Consider the following 15,367-nt stretch of genomic DNA (forward strand, 5'->3'; position numbering starts at 1 on the left):
AGCGCGGTCCCTGTATTTGTAGCGCGGTCCCTGTATTTGTAGCGCGGTCCCTGTGTTTGTAGCGCGGTCCCTACATTTGCGGTGCAGAATAATTGCGGCACGCTCTACTTATTTTATAACTGCGCTGCATTGATGTAAACTGCGCCCCTCCTAGGATTACCAGCTGCGTTGGGTGTAAAAAGGGCCCTCAGACAGAGCGATGATGTCACCCCGATATCTGCGCAATAAAAATAAAATATCCTGCATCCTTTAAAAACTCACCAGAAATTTAATGTCAAAGGAAAAAAATAAATAAAAAATTCCAGACAAGTTCCCTCTTGCTAATCTCCCTCTGTTGGCTAGTCTGAGTTTATTTTTTACCGGGGTGCTTGTCCCTTTAAGAGCAGAGCCCGCCCCTCCGGATAGTTCTGAGTGGTTGATCAGACCTGTCAATAAAAGCCCTCAGCCACGCCCCCTCCGTGCGGTGGAGAAGGGCAGTCCCAGTCTGGCGCTGACGTCACGGCCCGTCTGGCTGCCTGGGGTTGGATCCAGCTGTAAGGCAATCTCCTTGGACTTGAGGAGGGGGAAGGAGGACGGAGCCGGGGAGTTTACTGACTGCTCTCCTTCCTTCCTTCCAGCAGCCCAGACTGGGGCAAGCGGGGACTATCCAGAGCCTGGCACCCTACAACTACCACCCCCACCTTCCTTACAGCAGCCAGGCACTGGGGCAAGCGGGGACTAATCCGGAGCCTGGCACCCAACAACTACCACCCCCAACTTCCTCTCTGGCACTGGGGCAAAGCGGGACTAATCCAGAGCCTGGCACCCAACAACTACCAGCTTCATACAACTACCACCCCCACCTTCCTTCCTTCCTCCAGCCTGGGGCAAGCGGGGACTAATCCGGAGCCTGGCACCCAACAACTGCCAGCTTCATACAACTACCACCCCCACCTTCCTTCCTCCAGCCTGGGGCAAGCGGGGACTAATCCGGAGCCTGGCACCCAACAACTGCCAGCTTCATACAACTACCACCCCCACCCTCCTCCCTCCAGGCACTGGGGCAAGCGGGGACTAATCCAGAGCCTGGCACCCGACCACTACCACCCCCAACATCCTCCAGCCTGGGACTGATACCAAGTAACTCTTCTTCCTCCTCCAGCACCGATCTCCCGGCCATGCCCCCCCACACCGTGCCCTGTACCCGTCACTGACCCCCCGGAGCCCCCCCTCCCTCCATGTACAGCTTGATGGGTCTGAACGGTACCGGCGCCCCCACCCACTCCAATGTCTCCTGTACCTGCAACTGCAAGAGGTCTTTATTCCAGAGCATGGAGATCAGTGAGTACCATTTATTTCTACTAACCCCCCCGGGGGACTACAAGGACCAGCCTGCCCTGCCGCGCACACGCTGGGCCTTGTAGTTCCTGAGCGGGGGAGGGGAACTTGTGATGTGCTTGTCTTCTATGGAGGAAAAAGTTTCTGTAAAGTTTTCTGTACATTGTATGGGAGGGGGAGGGGACTCGGCTCACTGCAGCCTCTTCTGTTACATTGTATCCGACATTTCCTTCCTTATACACTCAGATACATTGTATACAACCTTCCTTCCTTATACTCAGATCTGTCCTCTGATACATTGTATACAACTCTTCCTTCCTTATACACTCAGATCTGTCCTCTGTTACATTGTATCCGACATTTCCTTCCTTATAGACTCAGATCTGTTCTCACTGATACATTGTATACAACCCTTCCTTATACTCAGATCTGCCCTCTGATACATTTTATACAGCATTTCCTTCCTTATAGACTCAGATCTGTCCTCTGATACATTGTATACAACCCTTCCTTCCTTATACACTCAGATCTGTCCTCTGATACATTGTATACAACCCTTCCTTATACACTCAGATCTGTCCTCTGATACATTGTATACAACCCTTCCTTCCTTATACACTCAGATCTGTCCTCTGATACATTGTATACAACCCTTCCTTATACTCAGATCTGTCCTCTGATACATTGTATACAACCCTTCCTTATATACTCTGTCCTCACTGATACATTGTATACAACCCTTCCTTATATACTCTGTCCTCACTGATACATTGTATACAACCCTTCCTTCCAGACTCGGATCTGTCCTCACTGATACATAGTTTGACATTTCCTTCCTTCCAGACTTAGATTTGTCATTACTGATACATTGTATACATTTCCTTTCCTTCTACGCTTAGCTCTGTCCTCCCTGATACATTTTATACATTTCCTTATAGACTCAGATCTGTTCTCCTCAGTGATACTTTGTATTCAACATTTCCTTCCTTCCAGACTCAAATCTGTCCTGAGTGATACATTGTATCCAGCCATTCCTTCTGGTCTCCTCTGTATCCTTACTAAAGTTATTCTGAAACATATCTAACCGTCCCTTCTACACTACGCTCTGTCCTCAGTGATACATTGTATCCTTTCCTTCTAGACTCGCCTCTGTCCCCAATGATACATTGTATCTAATTGTTACTTCTAAACTCAACATTGTCCTCAATGATACATTTTGAGTCTAGAAGTAACAGTTAGATACAATGTATCATTGGGGACAGAGGTATCCAACCTTTCCTTCTAGACTCACAATGTATCATTGAGGACAGTGGTAAGTTTAGAAGGAACAACTACATACAATGTATCATTGGGGACAGTGGTGAGTCTAGAAGGAAAGGTTGGATACAATGTATCATTGGGGACAGTGGTGAGTCTAGAAGGAAAGGTTGGATACAATGTATCATTGGGGACTGAGGTGAGTCTAGAAGGAAAGGTTGGATACAATGTATCATTGGGGACTGAGGTGAGTCTAGAAGGAAAGGTTGGATACAATGTATCATTGGGGACTGAGGTGAGTCTAGAAGGAAAGGTTGGATACAATGTATCATTGGGGACGGAGGTGAGTCTAGATCTAGAAGGAAAGGTTGGATACAATGTATCATTGGGGACCGAGGTGAGTCTAGAAGGAAAGGTTGGATACAATGTATCATTGGGGACGGAGGTGAGTCTAGATCTAGAAGGAAAGGTTGGATACAATGTATCATTGGGGACTGAGGTGAGTCTAGAAGGAAAGGTTGGATACAATGTATCATTGGGGACTGAGGTGAGTCTAGAAGGAAAGGTTGGATACAATGTATCATTGGGGACGGAGGTGAGTCTAGATCTAGAAGGAAAGGTTGGATACAATGTATCATTGGGGACCGAGGTGAGTCTAGAAGGAAAGGTTGGATACAATGTATCATTGGGGACGGAGGTGAGTCTAGAAGGAAAGGTTGGATACAATGTATCATTGGGGACGGAGGTGAGTCTAGATCTAGAAGGAAAGGTTGGATACAATGTATCATTGGGGACACAGCCGAGTCTAGAAGGAAAGGATACAATGTATCACTGAGGACACAGCCGAGTCTAGAAGGAAAGGATACAATGTATCATTGGGGACACAGCCGAGTCTAGAAGGAAAGGATACAATGTATCACTGAGGACACAGCCGAGTCTAGAAGGAAAGGATACAATGTATCATTGGGGACGGAGGTGAGTCTAGAAGGAAAGGCTGGATACAATGTATCACTGGGGACGGAGGTGAGTCTAGAAGGAAAGGTTGGATACAATGTATCACTGGTGACCGAGGTGAGTCTAGAAGGAAAGACTGGATACAATGTATCATTGGGGACGGAGGTGAGTCTAGAAGGAAAGGTTGGATACAATGTATCACTGGTGACCGAGGTGAGTCTAGAAGGAAAGACTGGATACAATGTATCATTGGGGACGGAGGTGAGTCTAGAAGGAAAGGTTGGATACAATGTATCACTGGTGACCGAGGTGAGTCTAGAAGGAAAGACTGGATACAATGTATCATTGGGGACGGAGGTGAGTCTAGAAGGAAAGGTTGGATACAATGTATCATTGGGGACAGAGGTGAGTCTAGAAGGAAAGGTTGGATACAATGTATCATTGGGGACAGAGGTGAGTCTAGAAGGAAAGGCTGGATACAATGTATCATTGGGGACAGAGGTGAGTCTAGATCTAGAAGGAAAGGTTGGATACAATGTATCATTGGGGACAGAGGTGAGTCTAGATCTAGAAGGAAAGGTTGGATACAATGTATCATTGGGGACGGAGGTGAGTCTAGATCTAGAAGGAAAGGTTGGATACAATGTATCATTGGGGACCGAGGTGAGTCTAGAAGGGAAGGTTGGATACAATGTATCATTGGGGACTGAGGTATCGCACTTTTCCTTCTAGACTCGCCTCTGTCCTCACTGCACAAGTATCTAACATCCCTGCAACAACGTATCTAACATTTCCTGAGTTGCCTCTTGTCGTTTCCTCCATTATTATTATTAAAGGGACTTGTGTTGTGACAGAGAAGGACTCGGATCTTAGAGAAGGGGGGGGGAAGGGGGGGGTGAACCTCTACACCCCCCTCCCCCCCCCTTCCTGTCATTCTGATTATCTCTGCTGTAGAGGAAGTCAAAGTTCCCCTCTCTGTATTTATTATAGAAGTTTATTTCCTAGAACAAAACATTGTTTACAAACACTGCGCAGTTGTTGAACTTTGTCGGGTCGCCGTCTGGAATGGTTTCCTCTGATTTCTCTTTTTGGGGCAAAGATGTGTCTGAGTTACATGACCCCCCCCCTTGTAAATCTATGGAGACTTCCTGTCTGCTTCTCTCCTTTTCCTGCAAATTCTTCACTTTCTTTTTTTTTTAGTTTTTGTCAGTTTAGAATTCCAGGCAGTTCTGTGCCTGAGACGGGAGCGAGTGACAATGACCTCAGCGGTGTCTGCGACACTGACGCAACGTCTACCGTTTTCTTTTTTGCGTAGAAACGATTGCCTAACGAGCGAGGGATTGTTCACCGTTCCTTCCACCCTGGAATGTTGCGGTAACACTTTTTTCTTTCTTTTTTACCAGGAAAACTTCAAATAAAAAATCTTGCTCAATGTTTTTTCTTCTCTCTTTTTTGAGCCCTCAGGAAGTTTCGCACTGACTGTCAGTTGCGTAAGTTTTAAAGAGTTAAAAGTCTTAACTGTTATGTCTGCAGCTGCACTCCGGGGTTTTTTAATGTCTCTGCAACTGAGCTGGGAGCAGTGACTGCACCAAAAATTTTTGGGAGACAGGAGGAATGGGGGGGGGGGGAGAGTGACAACCCTCTCTCCTCCTCCCCCCCCCCCCCCCCCAGGGAGGTTGACCAGACAGCTTGCTGGCTGGGTCTGCGTCCAAATAGCAATCGACAAGAGGTCCCTCGCTTGGCAGGCGAACAATTTTTATTTATTTTTTTGTAACTTAAAGAGCCCCCGACCGCAAGAAGCGCAAGACAAAACCGGAGGCTCTTTATTGATCGCCATTATCGCCGCCACAAATCCCCCTCCCCCCGTTTAATTTCTTTCGCTCCTTTTAGTAATTTTTTTTTTGTATAAATCTTGAATCTGTAAGTAAAGCGGGATCAAGAATCGTAGCTGAAAGTTGCTTTATAAATAAAGATTATTTTTTTTTATGGCGTTTAGCGTTTAAAATGAGGTGCGCAGTTTTTTATTTTTTAATCGTCGTGTGTTTTTGTTTGGTAATCCTGGGTTGGTTGGTGTTAATTCCCACACACTTAACACAAAGTGTCGGGGCAAGAAGCGGATAATTAGTGCCGGCTTCTTGGGGTTTCTGTTTAACCGTCTAATAGTCTCCTTTAGTCGAATATGCAATTACCATTTTGGATCGGTGAGGAATCTCGCATTTTTTTTTTTTTTTATATCGGAATTAACGATGACGCAGGGTTTATAAAATTCGTTGCCTTGAATGACCTGTTTTTTTTCCTTATTTGTTCTTAAGCAATAGACTTGCTAGAGACTCCATTCTGTCATCTTTACTTGTACTACAAGACTCAAAATAAATAAATATAAAAAAAAAAAAAATCTTTTTATTAGGATTTTTTTTTTGCACATTTCATAAATACTTCCTATTTTTTTTTATTTATGTTTATTTATTTTTTTCATAAATACTTCCTATTTTTTTATTTATATATTTTTTCATAAATACATATATATATATATATATATATATATGTGTGTGTGTGTGTGTGTGTGTGTGTGTATATATATATATATATATATATATATATATATATATATACATATATATATATATACACACATTTTTTAATGTCTGTGTTCATTGACTGAATTGGAGGACCAAGGCTTGGCCATACATTATACAATCTCTCTTTAAATTTCCCTTCCATGTAGTGCAAGGTTCTGCCTCATTGGATACCGTTTTAAAGTGTTTAGTTTTGACCTCCCATATTATTATATGGCTTATGGTAAATCCTAAGAGAAAATTGTACATGTATGGGCAGCCCGAGTCTGCGCTGTGTGTATATGTAGTTGTAGAATTGCGGGGAGAAGGTTTCACGTCGGGTTTTGTTGAGGAACCGCAAGTCCCAGCATGCTTTGGCAGTCTAGACAGGCGTGCTTGGAACCTTCGGCTCCTCCGAAGATGGCTAAATGTCAAACTGCAGCACTGCTAATCCTTTTTGGAATATCATTTATTTTTTTATAATATGGGGGGGAGGGGATTTGCTTGATCGACAAACCTGCAATGGCTTTTGGAAACTTGCTTTTTGTTGACTTTTTGGGGTTCAAGGATCTGGCAGCTCTAACCCCCCAAAATGATCTTTAAATGAGCTGATTCTGATCCATTTTATTTGATGAGGGGTACAAGGCTTGGTCAGGGATTTCCATTGCACCCCCGAGTATTTGGGGGGGGGCGCAGGCAGTGCTCTGACTGGTTGAAGCATTCAAGGATCTGGTCGTTCTTTAGGAACTAACCTCTTAATCGTAACCTAACCCCCCAAAATGATCTTAACATGACCAAACGGATTCTGATCTACTTATTTGATAATGGTTTAAGCTTAGAGATTGCCATTGCACTCATGAGCAAGTATTTTGGAGGGGGGGGTGCATGCAGTTCGAGGATCTGGTTCAGGAACTAACCTCTTAATCGTAACCTCCCCCCCCCCCAAATGATATTTTAAATGAGCAAACTGATTCTGATCCATTTGAGTCTTAGGGACGCCAATGCCTTGCAAGTATTTTTTTTGGGCGGCGTGGGCAGTGCTAATCCTTCCAAAAATATTTGGGGGTGGGGGGGTGATTCTCTCGATCGACAAACCTGCAATGGATTTTGGAAACTTGCTTTTTGTTCACTTTTTGGGGTTCAAGGATCTGGCAGCTTTAAATTTCAACCGAACACCCCCCCCCCCCAAATGATCTTTTGTCATCCATTTCTATGATAAAGGTACAAGGCTTGGTCAGGGATTGCCATTGCACCCCCGAGGAAGTATTTCCTCCTTCGAATATTAGAACTGTAAAAGAAGATATGCTTCATCGACCAACCTGGGGGGCGCAGGCAGTGCTCCAACTGGTTGAAGGATTCAAGGATCTGGTGGTTCTTTAGGCACTAACCTCTTAATCGTAACCTAACCCCAGAAAATTATCTTAACATTCCAAAACTGATTCTGATCCATTTATTTGTTAAAGGTATAAGGCTTGCCATGCATCCCCCGAGCATGTATTTTTTTTTTCGGGGGGGCGTAGGCAGTGCTCCGATTGGTAAATCGATTTAAGGATCTGGTCGTTCTTTAGGCACCAACCTCTTAATCGTCACCTAACCCCCCAAAATTATCTTAAAATGACCAAACGGGTTCTGATCTACTTATTTGATAATGGTTTAAGCTTAGAGATTGCCATTGCACCCATGAGCAAGTATTTTGAGGGGAGGGGGGGTGCAGGCAGTGCTCTGATTGGTAGAGCAGTTCGAGGATCTGGTTCAGGAACTAACCTCTTAATCGTAACCTTCCCCCCCCCCAAATGATATTTTAAATGAGCAAACTGATTCATTTGAGTCTTAGGGACGCCATTGCCTTGCACCCCCTGAGCAAGTATTTTTTTTGGGGGTGTGGGCAGTGCTGATCCTTCCAAAAATATTTTGGGGGGGGGGGGGTGATTTTCTCGATCGACAAACCTGCAATGGATTTTGGAAACTTGCTTTTTGTTCACTTTTTTGGGGTTCAAGGATCTGGCAGCTTTAAATTTCAACTGTAACCCCCCCCCCCCCAAAAAATTATTATCTTTAAATGAGCAAACTGTTTGTGATCAATTTCTATGATAAAGGTACAAGGCTTGGTCAGGGATTGCCATTGCACCCCCGAGGAAGTATTTCCTCCTTCGAATATTAGAACTGTAAAAGAAGATATGCTTCATCGACCAACCTGCAATGGATTCCAAACTTTGTGTTTTCCAATTTGGTGGAGGGGTTCAAGGATCTGATCGTTCTTTGGGAACTAACCTCTTAATCGTAACCTAACCACCCCCACAAATGATCTTGAAATGAGCAAGCTTATTCTGATCTGTTTGATAAAGGTTTAAGGCTTCGTCAGGGATGCCATTGCACCCCCCCCCCCCCCCCCCCGGAGGGGCAGACAGTTCTAATCCACCGAATATTAGAACTTGCATTTTGTTCACTTTTTGGTAGATGGGGGGGTTCAAGAATCTGGCAGCTCTAAATTTTAACCAGACCCCCCCCCCCCCAAACGATCTTCAAATGAGCAAACTGATTCAGATCCATTTATTTGTTAAAGGTATAAGGCTTGGTCAGGCAGTGCTCCGACTGGTTGAATGATTCAAGGATCTGGTCGTTCTTTAGGCACTAACCTCTTAATCGTAAACCTAACCCCCCCCCCCCCAAATGATCTTAAAATTACAAAACTGATTCTGATCCATTTATTTGTTAAAGGTATAAGGCCTGCCATGCATCCCCCAAGCAAGTATTTTTTCGGGGGGGGGAGGGGGGGGGGGCGTAGGCAGTCCTCCGATTGGTAGAGCGATTCAACGATCTGGTCGTTAGGCACTAACCTCTTAATCGTAACCTAACCCCCCCAAAATGATCTTAAAATGACCAAACGGATTCTGATCTACTTTTTTGATAATGGTTTAAGCTTAGAGATTGCCATTGCACTCATGAGCAAGTATTTTTTTGGGGGGAGGGGGCAGCACATGCAGCGCTCTGGTGGAGGGGTTTAAGGATCTGGTTCTTTAGAAACTAACCTCTTGATCGTAACTTACCCCCCCCCCCCTCAAAATTTTCTTAAAACTACCAAACTGATTCTGATGCATGTATTTGATAAAGGTATGAGACCTTAGGGATGCCATTGCCTTGCACCCCTGAGCAAGTGTTTTTTTTTGGGGGGGGGGTGTAGGCAGTGCTAATCCCTCATGAAATATTAAAACTGTAAAATATTTGGGGGGGGGGATCTGCTCGATCAACAAACCTGCAACGGATTCGGAAACTTGCCTTTTTTTGCTCACTTTCTTGGTAGATGGGGGATCAAGGATCTGGCAACTCTAAATTTTAACCGACCCCCCCCCCCTAAAAGTATCTATGGATTCTGATCCATTTTTTTTTATGAAGGTTATAAGGCCTGGTCAGGGATTGCCATTGCAACCCAAGCAAGTATTTTGGGGGTGCAGGCAGTGCTCCGATTGGTAGAGGTGTTCAAGGATCTGGATGTTCAGAGACTTGCCTCTTGTAACCTACCCCCCCCCCCAAAATGATCTTTAATTGAGCAATCTGATTCTATGCATTTAAGGCTTGATCCGGGATGCCATTGCACCCCCTGAGCAGGTATTTAGGGGGGGGGGGCACAGGCAGTGCTAATCCTTCCTAGAATATTGGAACTGTAAAATATTAAGATATGCTTGCTCAATGCAGGCCCGTCTTAATAGCATCATGGGCCCCCTGGGCAAAGAAATGCTCTGGGGCCCCTACAACGATGATGGTGCAGGTAAACGGGCATCAAGTAGGTAGGAGGCAGATTGCCTCCCCTGTGTATCTATCACTCTGTGCCATCATGGGGCCCCCAGTTTCGGGGCAGCATGGGCGCAAGGACCAGCTGCTTTAGGGAAAGTGGAGGGGCCCCCCATGCACCTGGGGGCCCCCTGGGCAGTGCCCTCTCATTAAGACAGCCCTGGCTCAATGAACCTGCAATGGATTCCAAAGATTTCCGGTTTTGTTCACTTTTCGAAAGATGGGTTCAAGTATCTTGTAGTACTTTAGGCACTAATGTCTTGATTGTAACCCCCAAAATGATCTCAAAATGATTCTGATCAATTTATTTGATAAAGGTATAAGGCTTGGTCATGGGTGCCATTGCACCCCCAAAAAGTAATTTGGGGGGGGGGGGGGGGGGGCTCAGGCAGCGCTTTAATTGGTATCTGGCTGTTCTTTGGAAACTAACCTCTTTATCATAACCTCTGCCCACAAATGATCTGAACATGAGAAAACTGAACATGAGAAAACTGACATCATCAATGTATCTGATAAAAGAATAAGGCTTGGTCAGGGATGCCATTGCACCCCCAAGCAAGTAATTTGGGGGGGGGGTCTCGGGCATTGCTTTAATTGGTAGAGGGGTTCAGGGATCTGGCTATTTTTTGGAAACTAACCTCTTAATCATAACCTCTGCCCACAAATGATCTGAACATGAGAAAACTGATTCACATCATCAATGTATCTGATGCAAGAATAAGGCTTGGTCAGGGATGCCATTGCACCCCCTAAGCAACTATTTTCTATCTTGCAGTTCTTTAGGAATTATTGTCTTGATTGTAACCCCCCCCCCCCCCAAAGTTTTGAAATTGCCAAAATGATTCTTATCCATGCATTTGATTAAGCAAGTATTTTTTTTGGGGGGGGGGGGTTCAGGAAGTGCTTTAATTGGTAGAGGGGTTCAAGGATCTAGCTGTTCTTTGGGAACTAACCTCTTAATCGTAACCTAACCCCCCAAAATTATCTTGAAATGAGCAAACTTATTCTGATCTGTTTATTTGATAAAGGTTTAAGGCTTAGTCAGCGGTGCCATTGCACCCCTGAGGAAGTATTTTGGGGGATGCACAGGCAGTGCTCCAATTGGTAGAGGGGTTCAAGGATCTGGCGGTTCTTTAGGAACTAACCTCTTAATCATAAGCTACCCCCCCCCCCCCCAATGATCTGAACATAAGCTAACCGATTCAGATCAATGTATCTGATAAAAGTATAAGGCTTGGTCAGGGATCCCATTGCACCCCCTAAGCAACAATTTTTGGGGTGCGCAGGATTTGCTAATCCTTCTTAGAACTGTTAAATATTAAGGGGGGGATCCGCTCGATCATCAAACCTGCAGTGGATTCCGACACTTGCATTTTGTTCACTTTTATGTAGAAGGGTTCAAGGATCTGGCGGTTCTTTAGGAACTAACCTCTTAATTGTAACTTGGGGCTTTGTTGCTATTTTCTGACATGTCCACCTTTAATGGGGCTTTGTTGCTATTTTCTGACATGTCCACCTTAAATAAAAAGGGCTTTGTTGCTATTTTCTGACATGTCCACCTTAAATAGAAAGGGCTTTGTTGCTATTTTCTGACATGTCCACCTTTAATGGGGCTTTGTTGCTATTTTCTGACATGTCCACCTTAAATAAAAAGGAGCTTTGTTGCTATTTTCTGACATGTCCTCTTTTTTTTAATGGGGCTTTGTTGCCATTTCTGACATGTCCACCTTTTTAGGTAAAAGATTTAAAAAAAAAAAAAAAAAGATTTGTTGCCATTTTCTAAGGTAGACTTGACATGTCAGAAAACGGCAACAAATCTCTTATTTAAGGTGGACCCGTCAGAAAATGGCAACAAATTTATTTTTATATAGGAAAAGTAATGTCAGAAAACTGCAACAAATCTCCTTTATATTTAAGGTGGACGTGTCAGAAAACGGCCACCGTTTTTTGACTAGTTTTGTCTGATCTTTAAACAACCTGGCTTCATTACTTGCAAGGTGTAGACTTTTTTTTTTCTATACCCCCAAGCCATTGAAAATCGAGGACACTTCCCAGGAAGTGACTTTTTTAATGCCGTACCCCGTAGGCTGCCAAATCTTCCCGTCTGCATCTTTCCCCAGAGATCCACCTTTAGGGAAAAGGCTGAAACTTTTCTTCTTCTTCCCCTTCTCTGTATTTTGTATCGTTTTTTTTTTTGCTTTAGACTTTTAAAATGCAGCATTTTTATTTTCATCTTCCCGGTACCGTGTCGTCTGAAGACGGTCTGTGCTTGTGTCATTGGGGCGCATTTCATACCTGCAATGGTCAGAATGGGGGTCTGACTGTACCCCCTCAATGGAGACGTGTTTGATGCAGTAACCCATGGCAAACAATAAGACTGCTTGCACTATGTACTGTTTCTTTAAATGAACCCAATTTTTGGAAGGAGGGGGGGGGGGGGTTGATGGTTCCCCATTTTTGGGAGGGCGGTTGGTTGTTTGAACCCAATTTTTGAAAGGGGTGGATCGGTTGATCCCCATTTGTGGATCTGACTGAACCCCCTCAATGGAGACGTGTTTGATGCTGTAACACTTGGCAAACAATAAGAGTGCTTGCACTATGTACTGTTGCTTTAAAGGAACCCTGTTTGGATGGGGGGGCTTGGGCCCCCACTTGTAGATGGGGGGGGGCTTGGGTTGAGCCCCCGCTTGTAGATGGGGGGGGGGGCTTGGGTTGAGCCCCCACTTGTAGATGGGGGGGGGCTTGGGTTGAGCCCCCACTTGTAGATGGGGGGGGGGGGCTTGGGTTGAGCCCCCACTTGTAGATGGGGGGGGGGGGCTTGGGTTGAGCCCCCACTTGTAGATGGGGGGTGGGGGCTTGGGTTGAGCCCCCGCTTGTAGATGGGGGGGGGCTTGGGTTGAGCCCCCGCTTGTAGATGGGGGGGGGGCTTGGGTTGAGCCCCCACTTGTAGATGGGGGGGGGGGGGGCTTGGGTTGAGCCCCCACTTGTAGATGGGGGGGGGGGCTTGGGTTGAGCCCCCCCTTGTAGATGGGGGGGGGGGGCTTGGGTTGAGCCCCCACTTGTAGATGGGGGGGGGGGCTTGGGTTGAGCCCCCACTTGTAGATGGGGGCTTGGGTTGAGCCCCCACTTGTAGATGGGGGGGGGGCTTGGGTTGAGCCCCCACTTGTAGATGGGGGGGGGGCTTGGGTTGAGCCCCCACTTGTAGATGGGGGGGGGGGCTTGGGTTGAGCCCCCACTTGTAGATGGGGGGGGGGCTTGTAGATGGGGGGGGGGGCTTGGGTTGAGCCCCCACTTGTAGATGGGGGGGGGGGGTGGGGTTGAGCCCCCACTTGTAGATGGGGGGGGGGGCTTGGGTTGAGCCCCCACTTGTAGATGGGGGGGGGGGCTTGGGTTGAGCCCCCACTTGTGGATGGGGGGGGGGGCTTGGGTTGAGCCCCCCCTTGTGGATGGGGGGGGGGGCTTGGGTTGAGCCCCCACTTGTGGATGGGGGGGGGCTTGGGTTGAGACCCCACTTGTGGATGGGGGGGGGGCTTGGGTTGAGACCCCACTTGTGGATGGGGGGGGGGCTTGGGTTGAGACCCCACTTGTGGATGGGGGGGGGGCTTGGGTTGAGACCCCACTTGTGGATGGGGGGGGGGGCTTGGGTTGAGCCCCCACTTGTGGATGGGGGGGGGCTTGGGCCCCCACTTGTGGGGGGGGGGGGGCTTGGGCCCCCACTTGTGGATGGGGGGGGGCTTGGGTTGAGCCCCCATTTGTGGATAGGGGGGGGGAGGGATGGTTCCCATTTGTGGCTATGGGGGGGGGGGGCTGGTGCCCGTTTGGGGGGCTGGTTCCCGTTTGTAGCTATTGGGGGGGGGCTGGTTGCCGTTTGTGGATATGGGGGGGCTGGTTCCAATTTGTGGATATGGGGGGGGGGGTTAGGTGTTCTGCTCCTCTAAATGATTCAACCTTAACATGCATAGTGAGGTCTCTGTAGACACGAGAACTACAAAATGACTGAATAGTTTGTTTCATAGAAAGGATTTTATTGGCTTTCATCACTTACTATACAAAGGTGATCGGCTTCCTCTATTTTGGTTGATTTCAGTTTATATTCCGGAGCTGCAAGGTTTTATGTATATAAAATGCAAATACTAAAAACCCAAAAATATAAAACTTTGCGGCGGGTCCACAAAAATCTATAAACAAATCTTTAATGGGCTTAAATGAGATGCAATAAGCCCCAACAACGCCTTCTGATAGGCTGGGGTCGGGTCACCGCGCTCCACAAAAGCCCGTAAACCCGCGTCGGTTTGCGTGAAATTCTGACCCCCGAACTGTCTTGTGAGTGGAAAATCTCCAGCAAACAAGGCCGCTGAAAGTGGTGCTTTATTGTTATCAGAGGTCTGCGAGGTAATTCATTGCGCTTCTTGCGCCCCCCCCCCCCCCCCAATCTAACGAGACAGACGAAGCCTTTCAGACGTCTGGCTTTTTTTCCTACCGTCTGGGGGGCAAATAAGCAGACAGACCTCAGTGAGGCTCGTTGTCTAATAGATGGTGCTACCTGCTGCCGCGCTTGTCAGGAAGGGTCTGGCATAGACTAGCGGCGTGCAACTGCTGCAGCAGCTCTTTGGAAAGCAAATCTAATCCTCTTTTTTTCCCAGCAAAATAGAAGATGATTTGACTGAATAATTTTGTAGGATTTTTTTTTTCGGCGTTGCGCCTTTCCAATTCCACCGCGCTTAGTCAGGCGAGAACTTTCCATATCAGCCTTCAGTGATTGGGGTAAACGGGGGGGGGGGGGGGGTTTATCGGGGCTCCTCAGTGACTTTAAGGTTTTTTTTTTTTCTTTAAAAGGGTGTGTGTGTGGGGGGGGGGGGGGGTTGTGTTTGTGTTTGTGGGGGTTGTGTTTGTGGGGGTTGTGTTTGTTTGTGTGTGGGGGGGAGGTTGTGTTTGTGTAGGGGGGGGGTTGTGTTGTGTGGGGGGGGGGGGTTGTGTGGGGGGGGGGGGTGTGTGTGTGTGTGGGGGGGGGGGGGTTGTGTGTGTGTGTGGGGGGGGGGGGTTGTGTTCAGGGGGGGGTTGTGTGTGTGTGTGTGTGTGTGTGTGTGTGTGTGGGGGGGGGTTGTGTGTGTGTGTGTGTGTGTGTGTGTGGGGGGGGGGTTGTGTGTGTGTGTGTGTGTGTGTGTGTGGTGGGGGGGGGGGTTGTGTGTGGGGGGGGGGGTTGTGTTCGGGGGGGGTTGTGTGTGTGTGTGTGTGTGTGTGTGTGGGGGGGGGGGGTGGGGGGGGTGTGTGTGTGGGGGGGGGGGTTGTGTATGTGTGTGTGTGTGGGGGGGGGGGTTGTGTGTGTGTGTGTGTGTGTGTGGGGGGGGGTTTGTGTGTGTGTGTGTGTGTGTGGGGGGGGGGTTTGTGTGTGTGTGTGGTGTGTGTGTGTGGGGGGGTTGTGTGTGTGTGTGTGGTGGGGGGGGGGGTTGTGTGTGTGTGTGTGTGTGTGTGGGGGGGGGTTTGTGTGTGTGTGT

General features: G+C 47.3%; 1 protein-coding gene across 1 annotated transcript in view; it reads left to right on the forward strand.

Moving 5' to 3' along the window:
- Nucleotides 1-460: 460 nt before the first annotated feature.
- Nucleotides 461-15,367, forward strand: part of PMEPA1 (prostate transmembrane protein, androgen induced 1) — a 79,831-nt gene continuing 64,924 nt past the window's right edge. Inside the window, exon 1 of the mRNA XM_040331355.1 lies at nucleotides 461-1,320. Within this exon, the coding sequence (XP_040187289.1) occupies nucleotides 1,218-1,320 (103 nt within the window). The 5' untranslated portion in view covers nucleotides 461-1,217. The remainder of the gene's footprint in view (nucleotides 1,321-15,367) is intronic.

Source organism: Rana temporaria, chromosome 12, assembly GCF_905171775.1.
Source record: "Rana temporaria chromosome 12, aRanTem1.1, whole genome shotgun sequence".
Taxonomy (NCBI): Eukaryota; Metazoa; Chordata; class Amphibia; order Anura; family Ranidae; genus Rana; species Rana temporaria.